A 27,176-nucleotide genomic window follows, 5' to 3' on the forward strand; every position below is an offset into this window, starting at 1 on the left:
ATATTTACTTTTCTGATTCCCTTGTCTCCTCCCTCAGTAGGGAGAATATCTAGGTCCAATGGCCCCTGCAGTGCCAGGAACCCCAAAGGGGTTCTACAACCCCGTTGCAGAAGACATGCTTTCATCTGAGAGTCAAGGGTTCTGACTGTAGACCTCGTTGTTGCCAGTGTCCTGGTGTGCTGGGCAAGTCACCGTGCTGTTCTTTATTTATTCACCAGTAAGTTGGGATAAACTCTGAGATCTTTTCTAAAGTTGTTAACAGCCTAATTCTAAGGTTTATTTTTGGTGGCCAGGAGCTAGAAAGAAGCCTCTTGCCCAAATCTTGCTTGTGAACCATGAATTGTCATTGATATCTTTACTCCCCAGATATCTGTCAAAAACTAAACGGAAATAAGAAAACCAGGCTCTTTTTTTTTTTTTTTAAGATTTTATTTATTTATTCGACAGAGAGAGAGACAGCCAGCGAGAGAGGGAACACAAGCAGGGGAAGTGGGAGAGGAAGAAGCAGGCTCATAGCGGAGGAGCCTGATGTGGGGCTCGATCCCGGATCGCCAGGATCACGCCCTGAGCCGAAGGCAGACGCTTAACTGCTGTGCCACCCAGGCGCCCCGAAAACCAGGCTCTTAACATGGTGCTCTTCAATCTCTGACTCCAGCTACAGCCTCCCTGCCCGCTCAGTGCTGCTGGCCTCTCCGTCATTACTTAGGGCTACCTTGATCTGGCTAGGCCACTTTTTGCTTCTAGAGCTCTAATTCCGACAGAGGGACCAAGCTCAAGGGTACAATAGTCATGTATCTTGGTGGCCTGTGCTCTAGGCTTAGGTGGTTAAACTTTCCCATCCACAGAAAGAATCTACCTGCTTAACCTGTTCAGGGTGGGAGGAAAGGATTGTTTACATGTCTAATTCCCTTGAGACTCAGTTTCCATGCCTGCCTTTCAGTCACTGTGTTCAACCCTAGACTCACAGCATGGTAGTTTGGATGTGGGACCGGTTTTCTGAGGAATTCTCGGTCTACAAGTTTTTATGATCAGATAAATTAAAGAATTAAAGTCCTGACTAAAATGCCTTCTTGGCCCCAGAATCTTAACAGTTTCTGGAATCTCCAAGGTCTGCTTCTCCCCTCTCTCAACCCTACCTGGTTCTTTTTTTCTAATTTTTAATAATCATGCTGGAAAAAGCATCCTGTGTGTGGGGGGGGACTAGTGGAGTAGAAAGAGGTATATGGTGCAGACTCATAGTGTTAGAGCTGTCTTTTTGAGAATGACAGCTTGGGACACAGCCAGGAGAGGACTTCACATTCTTCATCTTCCCAGAAATGGCTCTAGTAGGAGGTTAGGAGCATAAACTGCACTGTCCTTTTGACTCACTGTGTAACTTTGGGAAATGAATTGAGCCTTTCTGTGGTCCTTAAAGGATGCCACGGTGTTGCCTCTTATAACTTTGTGTCAGCGAAGACCCTTGAAATATTAGGAGAGGCTTGGAAAGATAAAGTGACCTTACAAAGGTGACGTTTCTGGTCACTGCTAAAACTATAACAGTATTTAAATGGAGCTTTCTGACTTGTCATAAACTTAGGTCCTCAATGTACTCGGAGACAGAACTCTCCAGGTCATTCTGGGGATATCTGCATCAGATGTTGACATTTTACTGTCTGTGTGCCAAAGAAGGCAAGGGGCAGATTTTCCCTCACGGGGGGCCAGATGTCGCCACTTTTGCTTACAACTTCTTTTTGCCTTCTCCCTCTTCACACTTGTGTTGCTTCCAAGAGCTGCTCCCCATCTGCTAACTTAGACCTGGTCGGGGGTAGAGTCAGCAAAGAATAAGAGAAGGCCCTCATCTTGGCAAAACTTTCGAAATTTTCCACTTCCCTATCTAAAAGGTGACAATGTTCATGCCTTACGTTCAAGATTCCCAGGATTGCTGCAGTTATCACCGATGGACAGTTCAATGCTCTTAAATTCTCACAGCAAGAGTTTCCCCGAATGGCAACAGGTAGCTGGATGTCATTTAACTGCTCTGGGTCCTTGTTTTCTCATCTGTGAGGTGAGGCAGTAGGAGTCACAGGTGGTCCAATGTTCTGTCTCGTCTTCACAGGCTGCGTCTGTCTTTTCACTATTATTGTGTCCAGTGATCATTACCAAAGCTGGCATTGCCTAAAATTATTCATTTTATTACCTTTTTTCCTAAACAAAATAATCTCCAAGCTCCTCTCCTACTTCCTCTCACACTTTACCAAGTACTAAGATTAATAAAAGCCCATGACCTTTGTCTCGTTCTAGCTCAGTAAGAGACAGGAGGATTTCACCGTCTTAGGGAAATATTTCAGGGCTCATCATTGACTTGAGTTTTCTTTGACACACTATTTTGGGGGAGTTTTATTTTATTTTTTAATTTTTTTTAAAGATTTTATTTATTTATGTGACAGAGCCAGCGAGAGAGGGAACACAGCAGGGGAGTGGGAGAGGAAGAAGCAGGCTCCCAGAGGAGGAGCCCGATGTGGGGCTGGATCCCAGAACGCTGGGATCACTCCCTGAGCCGAAGGCAGATGCTTAACGACTGCGCTACCCAGGCGCCCCTTGGGGGAGTTTTAATTCGTAGTTAACACTATTTTCTCTATGCTAAAGACCCACCCAAATATTCTAGCCCTAACTTCTCAGCAAAGTTCTATTCTTACCTCTGTAGCTACTCTGGGGAAGTTTTCACTTGGGAAGAACATCCCACCTCAAGTCAATCAACAGGTATTTTTTGAGCAACTGATATATATCTAACATTCTGAGTAATCCATAAGTTGAAACTGGGGAGAAAAAACCCACAGTACATTCAGTCAGGAATCACTTGTTGAGGGCCTATTTGTATGAGATGCCATAAAGCCTGGGGGGTAGTGTGGCCACATAGCCCCATTGTCCAGAAACTATCCTTTTATACAAGTTGTATTGGAGTAATTATTAATATCAATCTTTCTGACCTTCAAGAGTGTCCTACTTTGGATGATAATTTATAAGGTTGCATTAATGATGGGGAACGGCCAGGCCTTTGTACGCTCAACCATGGGAATCAAGTCAATGGAGAAAATTACCATAGCAACTAAGAACCAGGATGAACAGTGCTTTGTTAACACGGGAATAGACATCGTCACACTCTTGGTATTTTTTAGTTCGGATGGGGCAATTACTTCTGTTAGCTGAGATGTTTGTATGGGCTATGTTGTGCCGTTGGCCAAATCTAACGCAAAGGGGTATTTCCTCCCGGTTAAAATTCTGGCCAGCGTCTAGGTCTCTGAGATGGGATTCACCTATTGCTGAGACATGTCAGGTCTCTCATTTATGACACACAGATCAAGAAGAAGCCTTAAAGAATGGGCAACAAGTAAACGCTAGCAGCTTGTGTAGTTCACATCCAGAAAAGGGGCTTGAGGTCTCATTGGCTCAGCTCAACAACCATGCCTGAGAGTGTCTACAAGCCAAGGACTGGGCCTTTAGTCAACAAGGCAGAAGGAATTTTATGAGCAATGCCCAGAGGTAGGAAAGAGGGTGGGTTATGTGGGGACCGCCAAGCAACTTGGCATCGGTGCCCGGTGAGTCAGCCGGTGACAGTGGATCTGCCTAATGGAGGCTAAGGAGCTAGGCAGCAGCCAGAGAACAGAGAACCTACAGCAAGCATGCAGTGTTTTTTAAGTTTCGAAATGAGATGGGACTTCAGATACGACTCCATCCGTAGGGCCCCGACGTCCCTGGCTGCCACCACATGTCCAGCAACAGGATCTCTTCAGGGTTCCTGCTGATCTCTGAAAACCCTCTCTGCCCTCTCCAGGGCTCTGTGCACAGGCATGCTGCAGGCACATGCTGTAGCCCTTGGCAGGGCTGATGAAACACTTTCTGCAGATCCAGGACAAACAAGGCTAGCTAGCTAGGAGGGAACACCCAGCCCTGGGCCGATGTCCCCATGTTTGGTGTCACCTCCAGATGCTACAGATGAACTCCTGCAGCAAGGACAATTGATTCACTGGTCAAGGTAGCAGTAGTGTTTATGCTCTTCCCGAGAGAGCAGCAGTTGCTGACAGTGCGGGGCTGGCACGAAGATCTCGCTGGTTCCTCTGATCATTCCTCCCACCGGTGGACTTGGATGGCCCCAAAGGCCATGTGACCGGCTTGGTGTGCCACCCCCAAGCTTCTGGATCCTGAAGTTCCTACCCCTCTGAACTGCAGTAGACAAATCAGGTGATCTTATTTACCCTGGCAACGTAAGTTCTTGGCAATAGAAGCAGAACAGTATGGGTTGGTGTATAAATACAGATAAGTTTAAAAAAAAAAAAAAAGACTTGTATCATTTTGGAATGAGCAAGTAGAATCCATCAAAAAGGCAAAATGTAAAACTAGCGTGTAGAACTATGAGAGGGACACGCCGACAAGGATTTTGTTCAAATAAGAAAATTATTAAGTAGATGACCAAAGGAGTGCCTGCATGGTTCAGTTGGTTAAGCATCTGGCTCTTGATTTCGGCTCAGATCATGATCTTGGGGTCGTGAGATAGAGCCCCGTGTTGCGCCCCATGTCCATACTCAGTGGGGAGTCTGCTTGAGATTCTCCCTCTCCCTCTGCCCTTCCCCCTGCTTACACACCTGCTCACGTGCTCTCTCTCTCAAATGCATAAATCTTTTTTAAAAAAGGAAATAGATGGCCAAGAACTTTGATTTTTTATCTTTTTAAAAAGATTTTATTTATTTATTTATTTATTTGAGATAGAGAGCGCGAGCAGGGGGAGGGGAAGGAGGGTGAGGGAGAAGCAGGCTCCCTGCTGAGCAGGGAGCCCCATGTGGTACTCGATCACAGGACCCCGGGATCATGACCTGAGCTGAAGGCAGATGCTTAACCGACTGAGCCACCCAGGCACACTTTGGCCAAGAACTTTTAAAACCAAGGGCAGATTACTTGCTTTTGAGTTTGCTAGACATAAACTCTAAGCATGGTATCTTCAAGTAACATCTCTTTAAGGTACAAGATGGGATTTCTTCAAGTTGGGTGAAAAAATTTCCCTTCACTAATTCACTTAAACACGCTTCTTCGATTGGTGTTTTTTCTTCTCCATGACAAGTGTCTAACCAGGGCTCATTTGGTGAAGAATCAATGATGAGCTAAGGGAGCATGGAGAGGCATTCCCCTCCTTTTGGGATTTTGGGGATGCCAAGATATGGACACCAGGATAAGTCCACGAGGTTCCTGGGCCGGAACTTGGGGCCCACGCTGGTTCAGGCTGGTGCCGATCACTTTAGCCAAAATGCCTTAAGGAGTATGCTCGGAACTGGGCACCTAAGATCACACGATTATGATTATTTCTACCTCTGACTCTCACAGGAAAGAGCTCCCATTTCACCGCCACCTTTTTGTTTTTTAAGATTTTATTTATTTATTTATTTGACTGAGAGAGAGAGAGACAGCGAGAGAGGGAACACAAGCAGGGGGAGTGGGAGAGGAAGAAGCAGGCTCCCAGCAGAGCAGGGAGCCTGATGCGGGGCTCAATACCAGGACCCTGGGATCACGCCCAGAGCCGAAGGCAGACGCTTAACGACTGAGCCCCCCAGGCGCCCCCATTTCACTGCCTCCTTGATGAAGTTTCAAGTGTTTCCCTGTTGTGTACACCAGTGCTGCTCGAAGTGTCTGTCCCTGGTGACAGGTGGGGCTGGAGAGAGAATGTAAATCCACGTACTACTTTTGCACAAACCCACCCACGGAAGCGACGAGTGCTTGGGGAGACGGCTGACATACAATACGGCTTAAGCTCCTCCTCCTGATGGAGAAGGGGGGCTTTGCAGACCCGCATCTTGTCTGCAGACTGACACACATTACTGTCTCTCATGTCATCTTTACAGTTTATAGTCATTAAGCTGAACTCACTTAAAAACAATGGCTTTGGAACCAATTTCAAACTTGCAGAAAAATGGCAAGAATGGAACAAAGAACTCTATACCCTTCACCCAAGCCCCTTTTCAACCATGATGCGCTTGCTAGCGGAGTCCAAGTCTGGATCACATGATCCAGTCTCTCTAGTCCTGGAATGAGTTTCAGATCCTTGACCTTTATGACCCTTAACGTGGGTTTGCCCCATGCTTCAGTAGGACTAGCCCACATTATGCGGTTTGAGCAGGAATGTCACAAAAGTGATATTGTGTTCTTATTGCTCCCTATCAGGTGAGCCCTGCTGTCATTTTGTCCCATTAACTTTGTGTCCCAGTGGTCACTGTGATCACTTGATTAAGATAGTGTCTGCCCCATTTCTCCACTGTCGAGTTACTTTTTTCTTTTATAATTAATACGTAGCATGTAAATATCCATTACTCATTCGACTTTCACCTACTTGCACCCATGGCGGTACCTTGCCTGAATTTATTATCGCTATGATGTTTGCCAACTAGGACAATTTCTAATTGTATCATTCCTTACACATTTATTGGTTGGCATTCTATTGCAAGGAGGAACTTTCTCAGCTGCCATTCTTAAGTTCATTCATTTGCTTATAAACAAATGAGTTATTCTTCAATGGGTTATAACGCCTTATTATCATTAATTATTTTGATGTTCAAACTGACCTAGATTTTGACACCAGAAGCCCCGTAAACCTGGCTTCTGTGTCCTTTTGACTCGTGCCCATCATCCTCGAACACTTTCTCCACAACAAGCTGCTCTTGGCTTACTTTGTAATTTCCCTGCCCCAGCTCTGGATCAGTGAGTTCTCTAGGAGACCTTGATTTCTTTTCGTGGAGAGCCAAGATCTGGGTCCTTTGCTCCCGGAGTGCTGCTTCTAGCAGGCCCTCTCAGTGGACAGAGCTCAGAAGTGCATGTACTTTCATACATACACACATACCTTCCCAAGTATGTATGTCTGCACATGAATCTTTCCATCAGTTTTTCTTTCTGCTTCTCTGCTCCCGCTATCCTTAGTATGCATACTTGCTCAACGCCTTGTATGTATCCATTCCCTCAACTGTGTAAGGCTGGCTCTCTGCCATGCTCTGACACTGTCCTTGCAAAGTTTGTCATCACTAGCTGTCACCAGCTGCCCTTGCCGCCTCAGTCCAATACTGTCCTGGCCCAGGCCCTGTTATCCCCCGCTGGCACCTGCCCAACGACTTTCCGAAGTAAACGAGAAAGAAGAGGAAGTCAGATTTGTGTTTCTTAATTAGAAGAAAAAGGATCAAAGGCTAAATTGCAATTATCTGCAACAGTTACTTCTCGGTTCGCTGACGCACCACGAGACAAGCCATCTACCAGTACCGTATGACTACTGACATCAAGGGGTCTTCTGTGCCTGTAAGTCGACTTCAGGACTGTAATTATCTCCAGGAGAGTGGGAGCAGGTGGTGCTCGCGCATTCTGCAGTGCATTTTGGCCTTCGCTAGAGCGGCAGGAGTAGGGCTGTCAGCACTGATTTTCACGTTGCTAAATCAGCAGAATGCTTTTCAACTGGTCTAGACGTGTATCATGCCTAATGAAAGAAGAACAAAAACAAACAATTGAATTTTCAGCGGTTCTCACCAAGAGGTTATACTATTCATCCTCAAGGCGGTATTGACTTCTGTCGAAACGAGCACCGGAAAAATAAATGTGTTCCTATAGTCAGGATGACGGTTACCTAATGATGAACCCACATTTCCCGTCACTTGGGCAATAAGTATTTGCTAGCCCTTCCAAGCTGATTGTAAGCTCCTTGAGGGCAAGGGGCAGGATGGTACACTTAAGCAATTGCCCACAGTGACTTGCAGTTAGTGGCCCATTAGGAGTTGATGGCTCAAGGTTTGTTTTGGTCTGATTTTTTTTTCCTCCAGCTAGACCATTCACCATAACACTGAGTTAGGACTCACGTCTATTTTTGTATAGTCTACTGGTCACCTCCATCATTTACATTTTAGGTAGGACTGAAATGTGTAAACTACTGAACTGGTTAAGGGAGTCAGAGGCAGAAATAAAGCCCTTTTCTATTTCACCACCCCTCCCTCCCTGCCTCTGATACACAGGCTGATAGAACTGATGCAAGAATGACCCCAGTCTAGGTGAGCAAATGGCCCTGCTGTGAATTGCGTGACTTCAAGTCCAGAGCCGCGTAGCAGGACATCCCGGCTCAGGACTGCGGGAGGCTGGCTTCTGCCAGAAACTCTGATCAACTTCCAGCAACTCACCTAATTTCTCCGGCCTCGTGGTTGTGTGCGCCTGTCAAATTGGAGGTTGGACGTCATGATCTCTAACAGTCTGTGGTTCTCGAGTTTTTTTACTCAGTCCTTATGAAATATTACGATTCATGGCCACATCCTGAACCACAGCACAAAGATGGCAAAGTGGAAAACAGAGAGTGAAAGTATTGTCTATGCTAACACGAGAAAGACCTTTCTCTGGATACTAAGCTCCAAACCTCGCTTTCTCAGTGTGTGTGTGTTTGTGTGAGTGTGTGTGTGTTGGCGTGTGCGTGTGCAATTACAGGAAGAACAACAGAAAGCCACTTACAGCTGCTGCTGTAGATTATTCTAAAATTCGTATGAAAAGACAATCCTTAGGATCGCTAAAACAGTTGTGAAAAAGAAGAATAAAATGGAAAGAATCACTCTCCTGATATTAGGTCAAGGCTATGTGGTCATGGCAGAGGGACAGACACGTACTGCGCCGGAACAGAATAGAGAACCCACATAAATAGGCCCCGCTGCTTTTTGACAAAGGTCCGAAAGCGAGTCCATGGAAGGAGGACAGCCTTTTCAACGGGTGGATTTCTACAGGCAAAAGGAAAGGGCCTGCACCTAAGCCTGTCACCTTATATAAAAATGAACTCAAAACGAGTCATACATTTACATTTAAAGTGCAAAACTATAAAACATTTAGAAGAGAACATAGGGCAAACTCTTTGGGATCCGGGGCTAGGCAAAGAATTCTTAGACTTGACATAAGAGCATCCCATCAAGAGAAAATATGGCAAATTGAAAAAAAGTAAAATTTTTTGCTCTGAGAAGGTCCATGTGCAGAGCGTGCAAAGGGAAACTATCGATTAAGAGAAGTTCGATCTCCACATCTGACAAAGGACTGGTATCTAGAATATCTAAATAGAGTTCTCAAAACTGAACAGTTGAAAAACAAAAAAAAAATCTCCAAAGAATCCAATTAGAAAATGGGCAAAAGACATGAAAGGATATTTCACCACAGAAGGCACACGGACGGCAACTAAGCCATCTATGAAAGGATATTCAGCTTAAGCAGCTGTAAGGGGAATGCAGATTAAAAGCACAACGAGATAGCGCTATACACCTCTCAAAATGTCTAAAATAAAAAATTGTGATACCCCCCAAAAGCTGGTGAGGATGTGAAGAAATTGCATCCGTGACTGGTGACATTGTAAAATGGTACAGCCACTCTGGAAAACAGTTTGGCAGTTTCTTACGAGATTAAACATGGCTCTGCCGTATGAGCCTACAATATCACTCTTGGGCATTTACTGCAGATAAATGACAACTTGTGTTCACATAAAAACCTGTAAGTGAATGTTCAAAACAGTTTTATTTGTAATCGGCTTAAACTAGAAGCAACTCAAGTGCTCTTCAAGATAGTAATTGCTTAGCAAACAGGAGCGTCTATACCGTGGAATATACTCAGCAATAAGAAGTCACAAATTGATACATGAAACGACTTGGATGGATCTTCTGGGAAGTACGCTGAGTGGAAAAAGCCAATTCCCAAAGGTTACATACCATACTGGTCCATTTATATAACATTCTCAAAAGTACAAAATCATACGTGACGGACACCAGATTCGTGGTTGCCGGGGGTCAAGGCCCAGGGTGGGATGGAGGACGGGGCAGGGAGGAGGAGCAGAGGGAGAGAGGAGGTGAGTCTATAAAAGGACAACGTGGGAGGCCTTTGTGATGTCTTGACCACGTCAATGTCAGCATCCTGGTTGTGACGTTGTATTATACTTTCACCAGATGTTATCACTGGGGGAACCTTGGTAAACAGTAACCCGGTTCTCATTTCTTAAAATTGCAGGCAAATCTACAATTATCTCAAAATAATAAGTTTAATTTTTTTTAAGATTTTAAAAAATGTATTTATTTGACAGACAGAGAGAGAGAGAGCACATGAGTGAGCACAAGCCGAGGAGCAGCCAGCAGAGGGAAAGGGAGAAGCAGGCTCCCCGCTGAGCAGAGAGCCTGATGCCGGGCTTGATCCCAGGACCCCGGGATCATGACCTGAGCCGAAGGCAGACGCTTTAACTGAATGGGCCACCCAGGTGCCCCACAAGTTTAATTTTTTATAAAAGGAAACCTGAGTGCTGTCTGTTGGGGCTTAGTTTCTTCTTTTTTCTTTTTTCTTTTTTTTAATATTTCTTTCTTTCTTTTAGAGAGAGCATGAGGGGGACGGGCGGAGGGAGACAGAGAGAGAGAGAGAATTCACAAGCAGACTCCCTGCTGAGTGCAGAGCTGGACACACGGGGCTCCATCTCATGACCCTGAGATCACCACCTGAGCTGAAACCAAGAGTCAGCTGCTTAACCACTGGGCCCCCCAGGTGCCCCTGGGCTTAGTTTGATGCAAGTAAATGGCGTGAAAGGGTGTGCAGTTCAGGAGAAGAAAAGGCTAACGTGACCACCAAAGAGATTGTATAGAGCTTGGTGACAATGATCTTTTTCTGTCTATATTCCCGGAGCACTTGGCCCCAACTACAACCCTGCCCATAGAAGCGCTTGGTAGTTTTGTTTTGTGTATTATTCTTAGCATGGAGTACAAGTTGCCTTGTCAGGAAGTTCAATTTGTATATGGAACTGAGAGACACTTAGGAACGATAATAGGCAACTCCAATGCGGTTCTTGTGAACAAGCCAATGATCTTTTTGTGAAAGAGGATAATAATTAGCTTCGAGAATATAACCAAAACATAATCAAGTCCTTTCTCATAATATGGGGTTAGGTTGTGTTTCAATCCCATAGAAGTTTTGTTTGTTAGCTTGCTTTTGTTTTATTTTCCAGGATATCCTTGAACTACGTTCACTAGCATAGGAAGCAGGAGCCTTGGAACGTCTGTGCTCTAAGGAAAAGGTTCTCACCCTTATTTCTGGGTCCCGGGGCTCTTAGGAAGTGCCTCAGGAGTCTGGGGAGGGGGAAAGGGGCGTGCTCCCCTCCTTCCTGCAATTTCCACCTTGGGCAGCACCTTTTCTATTTATTTTACTAATTGGGTTCACCTCAGATTTCCTTTAGGAATAGATTCCAGCCCTTCCTAAAACATTTGGAAACCACCTGCTGCTCCTGTCGCACGCTGTCCCTCAGAGCTGAAGTTGCGCTCAGAGACCCTTGTCCGCATCTGGGGAGACAGCTGGGACGCCTGGCAGAGAAGGAGTGAGACATGCTGGAAAGGAGGAGGACAACAAAGGCCCTGAGCCGCTGCTCTTCCTTTCCTGCTCTCGCTACTGCGGCCTGCGGTGCTCATGCAGGGCTGGCCCCCGTCCTGGGAGAACAGACAACGCCCGGCCTGAGGCTCTGGGCCAGAAACTTCCCTTTAAAGAGCAGAAACATGAACCGGTGTGAAAGGGATTTTTGGAAAGAAAACAATTTTTCTTTGCTTTCTCTTTTCAGTGTGTGTGTATGTAAGAATAATGAATGAGTAATAGAAGGTGTGAGGATTCAAGGTGGCGAGGTGATTGTTTAGCTGATGGAAAAGCTCCTGGAGACTGGAGAATTCAGATGAACAGATGCTTGATTAGACAGGCAAGTGTGCCAGCGTGCAAAAGGGATTTATGAAAATATTTGGGGGGAATGTGTCAGTGTTTGTTTCAATAGATAATTGATTACTAGCAAATGATTAATAATACAATAATTTTTTGGTAAAACGGTATGTAATAACATCAGTGAAATGTCACCTAGTTAGTTCCACATTCAAATGGGACCAAGGCGTCCACTGAAGGACTATTAACTAGATGACCCTGGGGGTGGGCCCAGCAGAAGCAGTGAGTGATTTCTCTTTCTCAGCAACTGTTTCTACTTTCTCTGAAAGAGATGTGAGCTCTGGAAAGCTTCACCCCCCCTTTGCTGGTGGAGTTCCCTTCGGATAGACTGGGGCTTCATAAAAACTGTTCCAAGTCCCCATTAGGGTTTTCTCGGCATGGGAGACCTTCCTTCAGTTCTAGCTGACGGTCAAGGCCAGGGGGAGGAGGTGACAGATGTAAAAGGAAGAGCATGTGTGTCTGCACCATAGAGACGGCCAGCAGGAAGGGAGGCTGGAGTGCTTTGGAGAGGAATCCCCACCTCCTTGATCTCCTGTGCCTCTTAAGGCCTCTTGAACGTGCTGGGCCACAGAGGAGCTGAGACCGTGTAGTTGGCCAAGTTCCCAGGAGCACTTCAGGGTTACTTTCTGGGGCCTGAGGCCTGCCATATGGCTAGGTTCAGCCTCTGTCCCAGTAAACAGTTTCTCAGGGAGGTCTTCAGTGCCCTACTGGGTAGGGACGGGATGGAGGGGAAAGAGGTGGTAGGACTTACATCCAAACCATTAATAACCCCTTTCCTCTTCGAATTGACTGGAGTTTCCAGAGGGCGTTTGGCCATCCGCACTACAATTAGGAAACAGAAAACCTAACCAACATAAACACATCTAAACCACAGACGAAATCACCACTCTGTTATAACCCATCCAAAAAAAAAAAAAAAAGAAAGAAAGAAAGAAAAAAGCACTATCCAGCCAGAATCTAGCCCATGACCAGCCTGGGCTCTCTGGGCCCCCCAAAGGTCTGAGAGGACCCTAGAGGCCCAGGATAGGGGAGCACGGGCAGGGCTCAGTCAGCAGGGTTTGCTTGCACTGCTGGGATCTCAGGTGGAGTGCTCCGCGGTAATTCATAGCCCTCCTGCTCCTTTTTTTTTTTTTTTTTTAAAGAATTTATTTATTTATTCGACAGAGATAGAGACAGCCAGCGAGAGAGGGAACACAAGCAGGGGGAGTGGGAGAGGAAGAAGCAGGCTCATAGCGGAGGAGCCTGACGTGGGGCTCGATCCCACAACGATGGGATCACGCCCTGAGCCGAAGGCAGACGCTTAACTGCTGTGCCACCCAGGCGCCCCTCTCCTGCTCCTTCTTGAAAGCATTCTCATTTGGACCATCAACTATAGGGTCTCTGAATGAATGAACCGATAAGTTGACTCCTGGCCTCCGCCGAGGGTCTGCACGTCTGCTCTGAAGTCTCACTCTTTCCAGACAACTCTTCAACCTGGGTCAGCACACTGTGGGCAGCAGTTCAAGTCTAGCCCTTGGCCTGATTTTGTAGTTTTGTACAGCCCACGGCTAAGAACAGTTTTTCCATTTTTAAAGTTTTTTTTTTTTTTGAAAGAATAATGTGACAGAGGCTGCAGGTGGCCCATGAAGCCTAAAAGAGTTAACTATATGGCCCTTTACAGAAAAAGGTTGCCAATCCCTGATATAATCAACCCCTGATCTTGCATTTTGAGGGGGAGGGCCGGGATCCTGGATCATTATTAATGTTTTTGACCCCAGAGAAAAATGAGCATTATGCAGCCTCATCTTACCTTTGCCAAATTCAAGTCCAGCTGAGGGCTCAAGGTTAGGGAGGGACGTCTGTGTGAGATGAATGATGCCAAGTAAACATGGAGAATCCCACACGGACATAGACCTCTGTTGAGATTCCCTATCTCCTCCCGGAGGGCTCTTCACGGTGCAAGGAGAGGAAGGAGGGTTAGAGCCGTCCTGTGCCATGACAAAGGGCTTCCCTTCTGGTGGAAGACGACGCTGAGGCCACGGGTCCTGCCTATGGGCTAGAACGCCTCTGTAGCCACAGGCCTCTTTGGTGGTTTCCTGCCACTGATCAAATCCAGTTGGGCCCTTGGATACTCAAATCATGCACTGTTTCCATTTACGCTTCCATGTGGCCTGTGGGCCTCACAAGTGCTGAGGAAGCCTTTGGGAGGGATGTACCATTTGCATCTAAAGACGTGTGTGTTGGGGGCACGTGGGTGGCTCAGTCGGTGAAGTGTCTGCCTCCGGCTCAGGTCATGATCCCAGGGTCCTGGGATCGAGCCCCACATTGGGCTCCCTGCTCGGGGGGGAGCCTGCTTCTCCCTCTCCCTCTGCCGGCTGCTTCCTCTGCTTGTGCTCTCGCTCTCTGTCTCTCTGACAAATAAATACATAAAATCTTGAAAAAAAAATTAAAAAATAAAGACGAGAGTGTTCACTTCTCCCCCAGGGACTGCGTATCTCCAGAGGGAGGGACTTCCTTTTCAGAATCGACCATTTCAGTGTCAGTTCTGTGGGAGGGACTCCAGGGTCAGGGGGCAGAGTTCTTGGAAAAAGAATGAAGGACCCACGTGGTCCTCCTGGCTTTGTCACAGACTGGCTCTGTGACTTTAGCACACACACGGAAGGCCTTCGTATCTTTACCCCTGAACACGAGCCGCTGTATCTTCAGCGTGAACACGGATTTCATGTAGTCCGAGCTGTTGTCTGGAATGCTCTTTATTCCTGTGATTCTTGTGAAGAATGGAAGTGGTGTACATGGTATTTCTTACTAGTTTATATTTAGAAGCATTTTTAAAATGAACATGTTGGCTGACTCTTCAGTACTCAGGGCACCACTAGATCCCCTGGTTGCTTTATCCCGGCTAAAAACACCCAGAGCCCCTTTGGTGGAGCCCTTGACGGGACAGCAGAGTCAAGGCCAGGACCCAGGCTTCCGGACTCGTTATACCGAGAGTCAGCAGGACGCCCTGCTTTTCCTGGCTGTCAGAGGGTTCATCTAAAACATGAATAGCTCTTAGAGCAGTTGGGGAGAAAAAGCACCTAGCACCGCCCTGCACACAGTAGATAAGCCATAAACGTTCAACTGAATAATTCAGAGCTGGATATTTGCTAATCTGGGGACATTGCCCTAGGAAAGTGTTTTGTACTGTTGTTTTTTTTTTCCCCTCCAGACATCTCTGAGATGTCTGTCTCACAAGTTAGAATTGTGTAATGATTATGGAAACCACACTGCCATCTCCAATAGACATTCATAAAAACTACTGTTGACTTTCCCCCTTCCCATTTCTGCGAAGGCAAACCGCGGGCGGTTTGACTGTCTTGAGAAAGGCAGGCAGGCAGGTACGTGCATCGCTCCCTTTTCGCATTTATTCACTAGGTGCCGAGGTTTGATAGGCTCCACCTTCCCACTGGCCTTCTCAGCGTGGCTCACACGGAGTGACAGGACACATCTGGCAGCAATTTGCCCCTCCGTCCATCCCATCTAGCTCTGACATAAAACATCTCCGGAAATCCTACTTAGGATGAGTGTCTGACACCCCAAGAAGAGGTCTCACCAGGAGCTGGTTGGATTGCTGGTTACAGTGTGTCTGCAGAAGCAGGTAGAAGCTACCAGGGCTGTTTATAGTTTTCCCACCTTTAAAAACAGTCAACCCAAAATAGGTTTCATGAGCAAGTGAGAGGGTAGGAGACACGCCCTCAGATCAGTAAAAACGGGTTCCTAACAACACTGGCCCTGTGCTTCTCCAGCACTTAGCTGTGACCGGCCTTCACCGTTGTGACCTCTGAACAGCAATTGCCACCCTTCCTGTGTGCCTTAGCTTTCTAACTCAGCCCCTGGTTGAGACCTAGCCCTCTGAAGACCTACACTCTATATGTGGGAACACACTGATTGAAAATAATTCTCCCCGGGGACCTGGCTGCCTCAGTCGGTGGAGCGTGCAATTTTTGATCTTGGGGTCATGAGTTCGAGCCCCATGTTGGGTCTAGAGATTACTTAAACGGAAAAAAAAAAAAAAAAGGAAATTAAAAAAAAATATTCTCACCAGCCTCCGACTGACTCCCAGAATACAGTCAGTTTTAAAAATAGAAGAGTTTCAGGGGCGCCTGGGTGGCACAGCGGTTTAAGCGTCTGCCTCCGGCTCAGGGCGTGATCCCGGCGATCTGGGATCGAGCCCCACATCAGGCTCCTCTGCTATGAGCCTGCTTCTTCCTCTCCCACTCCCCCTGCTTGTGTTCCCTCTCTCGCTGCCTGTCTCTATCTCTGTCGAATAAATAAATAAAATCTTTAAAAAAAAAAAAATAGAAGAGTTTCAGTTTTTTGTTTTCTACCTTTATTACATTTTTTGAGTTTGAGATACATACAAACCACTCTCTTGTACCACACAAAAGACACCCATTCTTGTGATTTTAAAGTGCATTTCCCCTTTAACTTCGTGTACAAAAATATTTATTTATTTTTTTAAAACACGCGGGCATTTCTTGACAAGGCACTCTCAGGCATCGGGGGAGGATGAGGCTCCGGTTCCACGTTCACACTGAAGTAAAAGTGAAACAGTGTCCTCACAGCTGCCTTCTCGGGAGGCCTCGCAGGTCCTGCAGGCTCTAGAAACCGATCACCGAAACTGCCGAAACCTTCATAGCTTTACAACTGGGGCTGCCTCGCTTTCCAACCACACGGAGGAAAAGCCGCCCGAAACCACAGACGCCCTTCCCAGGCCCACGTGTCCACAGGAAGTGCAGAGAAGCCACCAGAATGTCTTCGATGACCGTGTAGGATGCCATTAGGCTTATGACTCTTCATCCCCAGTTTCAGTGACCGGAACCCCCCAGAGCAGAGGGCCATGCGGCCTGCTCTGGCAAACCGCGCCCCGCGGAGGACTTTTCAACGAGGAAACAAATGCAAGACAATCAAGGTTTTCATTCGCTGTCCACTGAGAGGGAAGACCCAGAAAAACGGCCACTTCCCACAAAGGAGCCGACGCTGTTTTGGTTTAGAAACACACATATAACCCATTGAATGTCCAAGTGACTACAAGTAATGCTTGTTTTTTAAAAAGCAAATTATATGCAAAGATCAAAACCACAAAACATTTGTTTAGCTGTTCAAAATTTACATCTTTAAAAAACACTGAAAGAGTCATGTTTTGCCACCATTAAAATGAAACCTTAGAGAAAAAAATAAATTCTACCTTGACACTGAAATTGTTTTAATTTCTGGAGAACTACAGAACTCCCATTATTTCTCACCGCTTCCTCTATCATCAGAATACTTTAAAAAAATAAAATAAAAAGAAACGCATTCAAATGCTTCCTAGCTTCCAAGAAACACTGACAGCTTATTAATTATGTATCTTTCTATAATCCAGCTTATTTATTGCACCTAATTTGCGAATGCTCCCCAGGGCATTTGGGGGAAATAAATACGAAACGAAATGGGGCTGCTTCCCCATTTCTGGACAAGGACACCAGTGGTGGGAGGCCTGTCCTTCGGGGGCAACTTGTAAAGGGTACTAGGGCTGGGGGACATTCGTCACCATCACCAACAGCTGTGTGAGGGGCAAACCCCCAAGTCAGGCTGCAGTGACGTCTCCAACTAGGAAACCTGTGACTGTCTGAAGTTTGTAGACCTATTTCCTGCTGGTGCGCTCCGAAATCAAGAGGGGTTCTGTGGATCCTGGGACCATCTGTTGATATCCTGGGACAGAACGGGGCCCAAGGGAGAGAGACTGACTGGTGAATAAAAGACAGCATTCTTCAGATGCCCCCGCCTCCCCGAATGACAATGCTGACAGGGAAGTCTCACAACCACATTCTCCAGTCACAGAAGGGTCTTCGAGGCAGGTGGGGACTTGCCTGGTAGGGCGAGCATCCCAGGTGCACTGGTGGGGGATTTGCAACCAGTGCCCCCAGCAAAAAAAGCTGGGTGAGCTGGGAGTAAGAATAGGGGCAGGGGAGGGGAGGGCTTTTAGCTGTTTTAAGAGATACTTATTGCTGAATTACCATATTTCAAATTTTGACATGGGAATGTCTTACGATCACCATTACTGAAAACCAAACAGGAGTTTCTTGACGCCATTTTTCTTTTGAATACAGAATGATCTTGTTACTTTTAGTCTGGTAACATGTAAATGACAGTGCACCTTGTACCTTTCTTGGAGGAGGAGGGACTGGACTTCTTGAAATAAATTCACGACCTATATAAAATGGTCTGCTTCCATTCGGTTTTGATTTGCACTATCAATAGCTCTCCTCCCCAGATCCGTAGCACTGGAAGTACCGTTTGTGTACTCGATGTAGGTACGTCTAGATACAACTCAATTCCGCCCAATTCAGCAGAAGATGAAAATGCGATTTTTCCTGTAAATTGTATTATATGATCCCCAAGTCCTACCCATCTGGGCGAGGCATAAAAAAACAAAGCACTAGATTGCAGAAGAGTAACAGCCAATTTTAGGAACGAGAATTACATCAAACATCACTTAAGAACATTTAAAAAGTCAAAACATTTTAAAGTTCAAAAAAAGAAGGGGGGGGAACCAACCAACCACAAAACTCTAGGAGCCAAGACACTCCCTACCTGCCTTGACACTAACCGACAAAGCCATAGAAGCCAGGAGGCCTTTTCTAATTGATCTGGAATATGCAAGCAAAGGCAAGCAGAAGTAGTCTCTTTGCTTGCAGAGTCCAGGGGCCGTGCCTCCAAATGCAGGCAGCTGGGCTCCCTCTTCCTGCCTCCCTTGGGAAAATCTCACCTTACTAAGATCAGGCACATGGAAAATGAGACAATCATTTAATTAAGCTCCCAAACAAAACAAAAAAATAAAACAAAACCCCAACCTTCTCCAAATACATATGTAAAAATATTTTTTCAACACCCCCCAAGTGTAAACCAATCTCGTCCCCGAAAAATCACAGGGTTTGGGGATCCATCTGTCAGTGAACATCCCAGGGGGTCTCAGGACAGTATGAACCAACAGACTTTTAATGCATTGTCCAGTATGGGTAAGAACGACTCATCTCTGAGATTTCAGAGCTGCTGCACATTGACAATAAACTATGAGAACCTGGTGTTTTTCTCCTCTATCCCTTTATATGTACTCACACCCCAAAAATAAGGGCACCCAAATCAAAGTCCCTGGGTGCTGGTACAGAGTCCCGGACAGCGCAGATCACAGTCAAAGTCAAACCAAACACTCACCGAAGGCTTTGAGGCTGTATCGGATCTGCCAATCAAAACATCCTCAACACAGCATGGAGGAAGGCTCTCTAGGAAAAGAGTCTAAAATCCCTTTGCGAGGAAGGCGACGCCTGCAAGCCAGCCGAGCAAGTTCCAACACATCTTGTAGTTGGGCTGTCTGGTGACTCGGGGTAGGAGTGAGTACTTCGAAAGCTCCCCCAAAAGCCAAGAGGAAAAGCTACAGGTGTCCCCCTCGGACCGTCCTGCCTGTCAGAAGCCGGCAGTCTGGACCCCGGCACAGGACCTCCTTACTTCTGGTAACTGCTGTGCCGTTCTCTGCTGGGACACGTGTGTGGGGTCAGAAAGAGGAAGCGCCTGTTTCCGTCACAGGCGAATTTGCCTCATCTTTTCCTGAATATCAGATGAACCGTGAAGAAACAAAATGCAAAATGCAAAAAAAAAAAAAAAAAAAAAAAAAAAGTGCAGCGATAAGAGTGTGCGGTAAAGTACGCGTAGACAGGGAACAGCCACGACAGGCAGGAAGGACCCTGCTGGGTGGAGCGCACCCAGAGCTGAACGGCAAGGGTCCAAGGGGAGGTGGCTGGAGATGGAGTGACTTTCAGGTGACTGTCCACATCCCAGGGGGCAGGAGCGGCTCCTCAGGCAGCCGGGGCGCACTCCTGGTGGCTTCGTTCCCAAGCCGTATGAAGCCACCGTCCCCCAGGGTCGCCGGCAGTGCCTGCGGGCCTGGTGCCCGCCCAGGCCCCTGCCGGCACCGCGATCCTGCTCCGGACCCTCGTGGCCGCCCTGAGTGCCCAGCAGACCAGCACCCCAAATCTACTCCCCTCGTGGCCGCCCTGGGTGCCCAGCCGACCAGCACCCCACATCTACTCCCAGTGTGAAACCAATCCTGTGATCTAAACCTGGCTGGGTTTGCTGGCTTAAGGAAAAATGTGCATAGGATCCTTTCTTTTCAAAAACCGGGCCTAATGGCAGTTCAGCGTTTCTCCTGGCTTCCGTCTCCACCTGCCCGCGACCGCAGGGAAGGCTTCTGCGCACCTGCTCAGCCATGCTCCGGCACACGCAGTCCCTAATAGTAGGGCCCTAGCTTCTCGTACCCTAAGTAACTCGGCCACTCTGGAAACAGACCGTAGGAACACCGAGGGCTCCCAAACTGGTCAAAGGATATTCCAAAATCGGGCCCGTTCTGTGGCTCGGCTGTGCCCTGCGTGGACTTCAGCTCGGCTCGGATGATCCTGTAGTTTTTGCCTTTGTTGCTGTCCCAGTACGTCTGTCCGCTGCACTCAAAGCACACAGCAAACTCCAGCCTCTCGTAAGACTGAATTTTCTCAGGCAAGCTAATGTCAAAGGAGAACGTGTCCCTGTCCGAGCCGGCGTAGGTGTCCTTCACATACCGACAGGGGAAGTCTGAGAAGCTTTTCCAGGTGTCGAATGTCATTCTTATTTTCACCATCTTCTCGAACGCCAGGTTCTGCACCTTCACTGTGCCTGTGATGGCTTTGTCCTTCAGGACACAGTTTTCAAGGCATACGTGGTCGGTCTGAAGCCGGTTTCGAAAGTCTAAGTAATCAGCGGAAGGCTGTGTGAAATCCAAGACAAAGCTCTCGCTCTCCGCTGTCGTCAAACTCACAATGTTGTCTAGGAGCTCGGTGATGTTAAACGGAATATCTAACGGGTCATCGAATTCCGAGAACACTTTGACCATTGTCAGGGCCAGCCCTTGGTTGTCTGCGAAGGACACCCGCTTTTTCACCTTTTTCTCCCGGACGGTGGGGGCCACCATCCCGCTGGCTTCATTCTTGCTGCTCAGCTGAATGCAAGGCCTCAGTGGTTCGCTGGGCTTCGGTGAGGTCTTGAGGGCGAACCTCTCTCGGCGCAGGGAAGGGGCCATGCAGCTGTATCTGCACTCTATGTCCACAGCCATCATCGGGTTAGAGGAATAGGCTAGAACTCTGGCCAAAGAGAAGAGAAAGACACGGCAACGAGATCAGACAGACACGTTCAAGGCATCATTCCAACGGGGGCTGGCAAGCAATATCTGCCTTCGTCTCTGCCCACATGGCTGCAGTTTGGCATGAACTCAAGTGCCGGCCAGCGTGACCTTGGCTTCAGGCGAGATTAAGAGTGTAAAGTTGGGGGGGGGGTGGAAATGAAGGTTAAAACAAAAAAAAGTTAGGGAGCAGCTGTTGGTTTTAAAACTAAATACACAGGTATTTCCGTCAGGATTTCTTGGGGCCCTCAGTACGCTAGAGGGCCTTGGGGAATAGCAAAAAACAAGGTGCTGTTGCAGGAGTTCCCAAACTGATCTGACTAAGGAACCCTTTCCTATGGAGCATCTTGCAGAACACAGGTTCTGAGAAACGTGCTTTGGTAGATACTGCTTTAATATGACAAAAAGAAATGAATTCTTTTTTTTTAATTAAGATTTTATTTATTTATTTGAAAGAGAGAGAGCACAAGTGGGGAGAGGGGCAGAAAGAAGCAGACTCCCCAGTAAGCAGGGACCCCAGGACCCTGAGATCATGACCTGAGCCGAAGGCAGATGCTTAACCAACTGAGCCACCCAGGCGCCCCAAAAGAAATGAATTCATACCACAAATATTGACTGGTATTTACTATATGCCAGGTATTATGCTAGACACTGGAATTCAATTGTGAAGACAGACACAATCCTGTACACTAGATTTTTATATGCCAGCGTATCTTTCTCTTAAAAAATGCCAACAGTTCAGTTTTTTTAAACCTTACATATGGGTGGGTATTTGTTTTTTTTTCTATAGTGAAGATAACCTCTATAAGAATAAAAGGCAAAGAGAATCATGCTAAAGAGTAGATTAAATCTGACTTCATAAAAATGATATTTTTCTATAAGTGAAAAAAAAAGTAAAACCAAAAGACTAAAGACAAACTGGGAAAACATTTCACAAAAGTATGGCAGCAAAGAGTTAATACCTTCATATATAAAGAGTTCTTATGAAACAGTAACAAAGTCAAATAGTCCATACAGAAAAATGAGCAAAGAGCATGAATAGAAAACTCATGAAAAAAACTTAAACATGTCCCAGAAATGCGCAAAATGTCCAACCTTATAATTAAAGAATTTAGATTAGGAAACAATGCCTGTTTTTACATACTGAGTTAGTAAAGCCTTCTTAAAAATAATACAAATACATGGATTAGTCTAAATCAGCATAACCTTTCTAAATATTCTTATCAGTTTTGGTTCTAATATCACATACAGGTATTAATCTTAAGCAGTTACTTAATGCACAGCGGTTAATGTACTAAAATGTTCCATGCAACATTTTAGGGAGGAAAAGGTGAGAAAACCTAAAGGACCAATAACAGGTATCTGGTTAAATTAGGTATACGACATTCAGCGATAAAATTTTCTATCATTATTAAAACGATTATTTGGAAAAAAGGTTTAAGTTGCATGGAAAAAATTATATTGTTAATGTAAAAAATAGAGAAGATAAAATTGAGACTAGACTTGGGGGAAAAAAGAATATTGCATATACTTGCGGTATATGTACAGAAAAAAAGTAACTAGAGATATACTTAAAACTGTTAGAATATCCAGGTGATGCGATTTCAGGAAATTTGTTTTCCTGTGTTGTTTCTTACATTTTTTAAAATAACAGCACTTCTATAATCAGGGAGAAAAAAATGAATCTAATAAAATGCTTCAAATATGTAAGAGTGGCCAAAAACCTATCCCATCCAACACTATTGCCTCACTAAAGCCAAGCAATTTTTATGATTTAATTATCATAGCGAATTTATATTCTGATTTGATAGTTACAATGGGCTACCTCAAGAAGTCAGTGATGAATCCATCCAGGATTAAAATCTATAGTCTGTGAACCGCAGAACACAGAATCTGGATAAGGTCCCAAACCTCTCCCCCTTCACTATGGTAAAAGCGTAGGTATGTGGTGGTTTTTTGGGGTGCTTGCTTTCAGGCCTCCCCTAGTTCTTGCCTACTGATGGGGGGGCTTCAGGGTGATGGTGATAATTAAGGAGAAGCAATAGGCATAATGTTGCTCATCTTCTGATGGGAGCTGAGACCAGTGGTTCAGCCCAATAAATATCTCATTTTCAACTTCTGCTTTTGATTAATCAAATACATGAAGACAACTAAGAGCAAAGACACATTGGGTTTGATCCCATTTTCCGAAAGAAATACAGTCATTCCCTAGGATGCAGGAACCACGTGGTGATGACTGACTGGAAAAACACACACATTCAGAGGTACAAAACAATAACTTATAGCCACAGTGTACTTATCTAAGCATACATTTTAAAGGATATTTGTCTGACTGTTTCCCCTCTAACGAAACCAACAAGTGAAAATTTTAGGAGCAAATTTGCTTTCTATGATCTGTTCTTGTACCCATGCAATTGTTCTGGAAAGGAAAAGTTCTCACTGAAATGGGCGTGATAGCTTTACAGAGGGTCACTGGGCTGGCTAATTGGGTCAATGTGGAAAAACAAACAACCCTACCCTTACAAAGGACTTGAATTTTACTTCCCCCCTGTCCACTGAAAAACTGCGTTAGAATGCACTGGAATTATACTTTCAGCTCTAATGTTAACACAGGTAGTGTTTTTTTTTTAATTAAATGTGGATTAAAAATACCCCCAAAGTGGGCAAAGCCTGGCATCCCAGCCCCTCCCATTCTGCCCGCCCTTGACAACCTGGGCGTGAACTGTGGGAGGCTGGGTCCCTCCTCTGACCCTACAGCCCTTCCTCCTTGCCTGAGTCAGCAGAAGCTGAACTTAAGTTCTCCATTCTCTTCTCTCCCTTCAAGCCTGCAAACCAACCTCATACGTGCTTCCCCACACAATGTTAAAACAGCTCATTAGAAAAAGGATGGGAAACTCTCAAGATACTGCGGAAACAGAATCCTAAAACAAGTGGGTCAGTGAAAGGCTCTACATACTTCAGTTGACTAAAGTCACTCTCAATTTTAATCTTACAGATGAAAAAGACTTAGTTGAAGACCTTGGTAAAGTTTCACTGTTTGGACCCAGTGGGTGTACATTTGCCCCTGAGATCCCTCTTCTCACTTAACTCTAAGAACTAGTGCAACTGGGGGTCGGAAGGTGAGGTGCTGGTCGGAGCCAGCTCTAGGGCCTAACTGGTTTTGAAACAACCTTCCACGGAAAGCAAAAATAAAGTTCACTATCTGGTGGCCCTAGAGTTACTAACAGGGCTACTGCGTCAGGGGCACTCAGCAACCACTGCCCGGCATCCCTTTACTATTTAAGTGACACCATCACTGGAGGGAGGACATTAACCCCTGTGGCCTTAAACAGGGGGACGATCTGACTGTTGGCCACTTGCCTAACCTCACAGGTAGCTTCGAGCTTTGATGAACTGGATCATTCCACGAGAACCAGTGTGCCAGATGCTGATTTGATGTAGGCCTTCCTGACCCTCTGCTCGAGAACTCCCCAGTGGGCTGTGATCATCACCCAGAAGTACTCCGAGCAATGGGAGCTGTACTTCGGGCCCCCTCTCCTGACACGCTCTGCTGGCTGCTCAGCCCTTTCCCAGGCCAGGCAATATGAGTCACCAAGGATGGCCAGGGAAAAAGCCAGAAGGAGAAGACACAGACACATATTTGAAACAGCAGAGTATGACTTAGGATTCGATATCAGTTTGCTGCAGGACAAGACGATGAGAGTATGAGTGGCTGTTACTCAGATTCTTGACTTCCAAATAGATGCCTAAGAGATCAATTTTGCCCCAGGAGGGAATGGGCCATGCCCAAGGGCAGATTTCAGGGTTCTTGGTCAAAAGAGGGCAAACCCTAACACTCCATGAAAATGGAAGCGAACAGGGATAGTTTTTGCATAAATACTTTCCCTGTTCCAATAGTGACGACACACCTTCTCAAGACAGCTCATCAGGGTATGGTGGAGCTTCCTGAGGAAACTACAGACTTGTATAGACAATAACCACATGACCTTCACAGTTCCAGGCAGCGGAGCTACTGACTTTTTGGCTGTGCCTTTTCTGCGAAGTATATCTTTTTTCAGTATTGAGGCCAAGATATTTTCCCTCCATTCTCATACTCCGACAGGAAAAGACAGAAAAGTCAGATGCACCAAGAACCCACCAGGAACACTGCAAAGACACTAGGTAAGCATTTACGACCAGGTTACGAGATTATACTTCTTAAAAAGACATGTCCATCTACTCTCTGGCATTACTTTACCCCCTCCCAAAAGGTTTGGCTGACACAGTATGAATAAAGTTGACATATTTTCCTTTGTATTGCGACCATGGGGCCCTTACTCACAGCCTTAAAGGCCACTTGTGCTCTTCCATCCTGTCACCTTCTAAAGCATCTTTGAGATCCACACACGTGCACACACACAGACTGCACATTACAGGACAGAGGTTAAGTTAAAATGCCACAGAACCTGCCATCTAAAAATGCCCAGTGTGAAACACAGAGCACTAGCCTAGGAAGGCCTCCCCCTAGCTGTGCCACTTTAGCGGATCAAGTCCCTGAATCTTTCTGGGCTTGGGCTTCCTCCTCCCAGGTCCCTTCCAGCTCGGACTCCTCCTTGCTAATAATGCCCACTAACTTCTCTTCTTCTCCTCCCTCCCACCTTTCCCTAAATACCTCTACTTTACTTTTGTGGTGAGTCCACTGGCTGTCTTCACTTTAGTCTTGGCTGCTGGACAATCCTACCAGATTTCCTCTTCTCCCCACCCCTGCTTAAAGCCCTAACTTCTCTTCTCCCGCACCCCGGGTCTCCCAGGGAGGCCGGGCCGCACAGACCACAGGCTCCAACATCTTTCAGCAACTCTCCTGTCTTCAAGTCAAGTCTGTCCTTAGTTTTCTCCACTTCTGCAGTAAACAATACCCAGACGAGCCCCAACTTTTCTGGGATGTCGTTCTGAGCCCTATACCCTCTCTTTTGCTAGCAAGTCCCCTCCACACCCCTTTCTCTGGTTCAAAAGGGTGGCATAAACAGGGCACGGGGCAGGAGGCAGGCCAGAGCTTCCAGACTTGGAAGATCCCACAGGTCAACGCGACCCTGCACCCCCCTCGGTCATACCAGCCTGCACCCCGCCCCCATGCACTCCATGAGCCTCCTTCGCCTTGTCCCGCACCCACCTTTTGGGGCGTGGGGAAGCCCCCTCTCCAGCTGGCTCGCTGCTGCATCGGAGAGCCTGGAGGGAGGTGGCAGGGGAGGCGACCGCCACCGGACTACGTGAGCGTCGTGTGTCCGGGAGGCAGGGCTGACGCTCCGTTCCCGGAGATATGACCGGCAGGGGGAGGAGGACGACGAGGAGGAGGAGCCCAAGTTATCACACCAGGGCGGGGCGGCGGGGCAACCCCCGGTCGGAGCCTCGCCGCGCGAGCGTCCCCGCGCGGCCGCTTCGCCCCCGCCGGCCCGGGACAGCCAGCCTCTGCCTGGGGACCTGAGACCGTGAACCGGGGCTGGGTCTGTGTCCCATCGCCCTCGGCGGCCCAAGAGACTCCCAAGTGTGTTTCCTTGCGTATTACGGGGAAGCCAAAACCGGGGAAAGACAAGGCGACTTTTCCTTGTCCTCCAATCCCCACCGCCCAACTTCGGGAACACCCTCCGGAAGTGTCGGGTCCCAGGCTGGAAGCGCCTTGTCTCAGGTTCGAACTCGGCACAGTAGTCCCAGCCCCAGCCACCCCCAACTACCCTGGCGGCCAGACCTGCACTTCGGCGGAACACGTGGATCCGGCCATGCTCCATCCCCCCCGCTCGTCCCTGGACTGCTCTTTCCACCTGGAAGCAATAGCGTCCTCGACCCCGTCTAGAGTGTTCCACCCCCGGAGTGTAACTGCAAGTTGGACGGTAAAAGTGCAGGTGGCAGGAATCAAAGAAGGTCTCTACTGCGCGTCCCTCGCCGCCGTTTCTCGGCCCTGCACTGGGACTCGAGGGCTTGGGGACGGACGTACCTGGTACAGCTCATAAGTCCCGATGTACAGATGCGCCAGACCGCGGCGGCATCCGCGCGGGGATGGCAGGGGCAGCGGCGGCGACGGCAGGAGTGGGGGCCGGGACTCAGGTCCGCGCCCTTGGAGGGCAGACGCATCCGTCCTTGCTCGAGAGCAGCCCGCTCGCCTCCTCCCAGTGGCCGGTCACCGGGACTCAGGCTCCCTGCCGCCGCGCTGCTCCCTTTAACTTTCCAGCACCTCTCCCCACTTGGGAAG

At 47.2% G+C, this 27,176-nt stretch overlaps 1 protein-coding gene across 2 annotated transcripts; it reads right to left on the reverse strand.

Annotated features, from left to right (window-relative positions):
* Nucleotides 1-407: 407 nt before the first annotated feature.
* Nucleotides 408-27,176, reverse strand: PPP1R3B (protein phosphatase 1 regulatory subunit 3B). Of its 2 annotated transcripts, XM_045779303.2 has the most exons (3): nt 26,922-27,176; nt 18,964-20,915; nt 408-7,480 (listed from the first exon to the last, which is right to left on the reverse strand). In XM_045779303.2, exons 1-2 carry the CDS (start codon nt 27,056-27,058, stop codon nt 20,033-20,035), a joined length of 1,020 nt encoding a protein of 339 aa, XP_045635259.1. In that variant the 5' UTR covers nt 27,059-27,176; the 3' UTR covers nt 408-7,480; nt 18,964-20,032. The 2 variants fall into 2 exon arrangements, with proteins under 2 accessions (XP_045635259.1, XP_045635260.1); XM_045779304.2 differs by lacking the exons at nt 408-7,480; nt 26,922-27,176 and adding an exon at nt 26,103-26,884 and having other exon boundaries at nt 19,404-20,915.

Source organism: Ursus americanus, chromosome 27 (assembly GCF_024610735.1).
Source record: "Ursus americanus isolate L20-20 chromosome 27, mUrsAme1.1.p, whole genome shotgun sequence".
Lineage (NCBI taxonomy): Eukaryota > Metazoa > Chordata > Mammalia > Carnivora > Ursidae > Ursus > Ursus americanus.

What these genes read in the sequence shown, in the direction of transcription:
- PPP1R3B (XM_045779303.2), bottom strand. Translation starts at nt 27,058, where the DNA reads ATGCGTCTGCCCTCCAAGGGCGCGGACCTGAGTCCCGGCCCCCACTCC. An exon ending in GGACTTATGAGCTGTACCAG is followed by an intron (nt 20,916 to 26,921) that starts GTACGTCCGTCC and finishes CTCTTTGGCCAG; the next exon opens with AGTTCTAGCCTATTCCTCTA.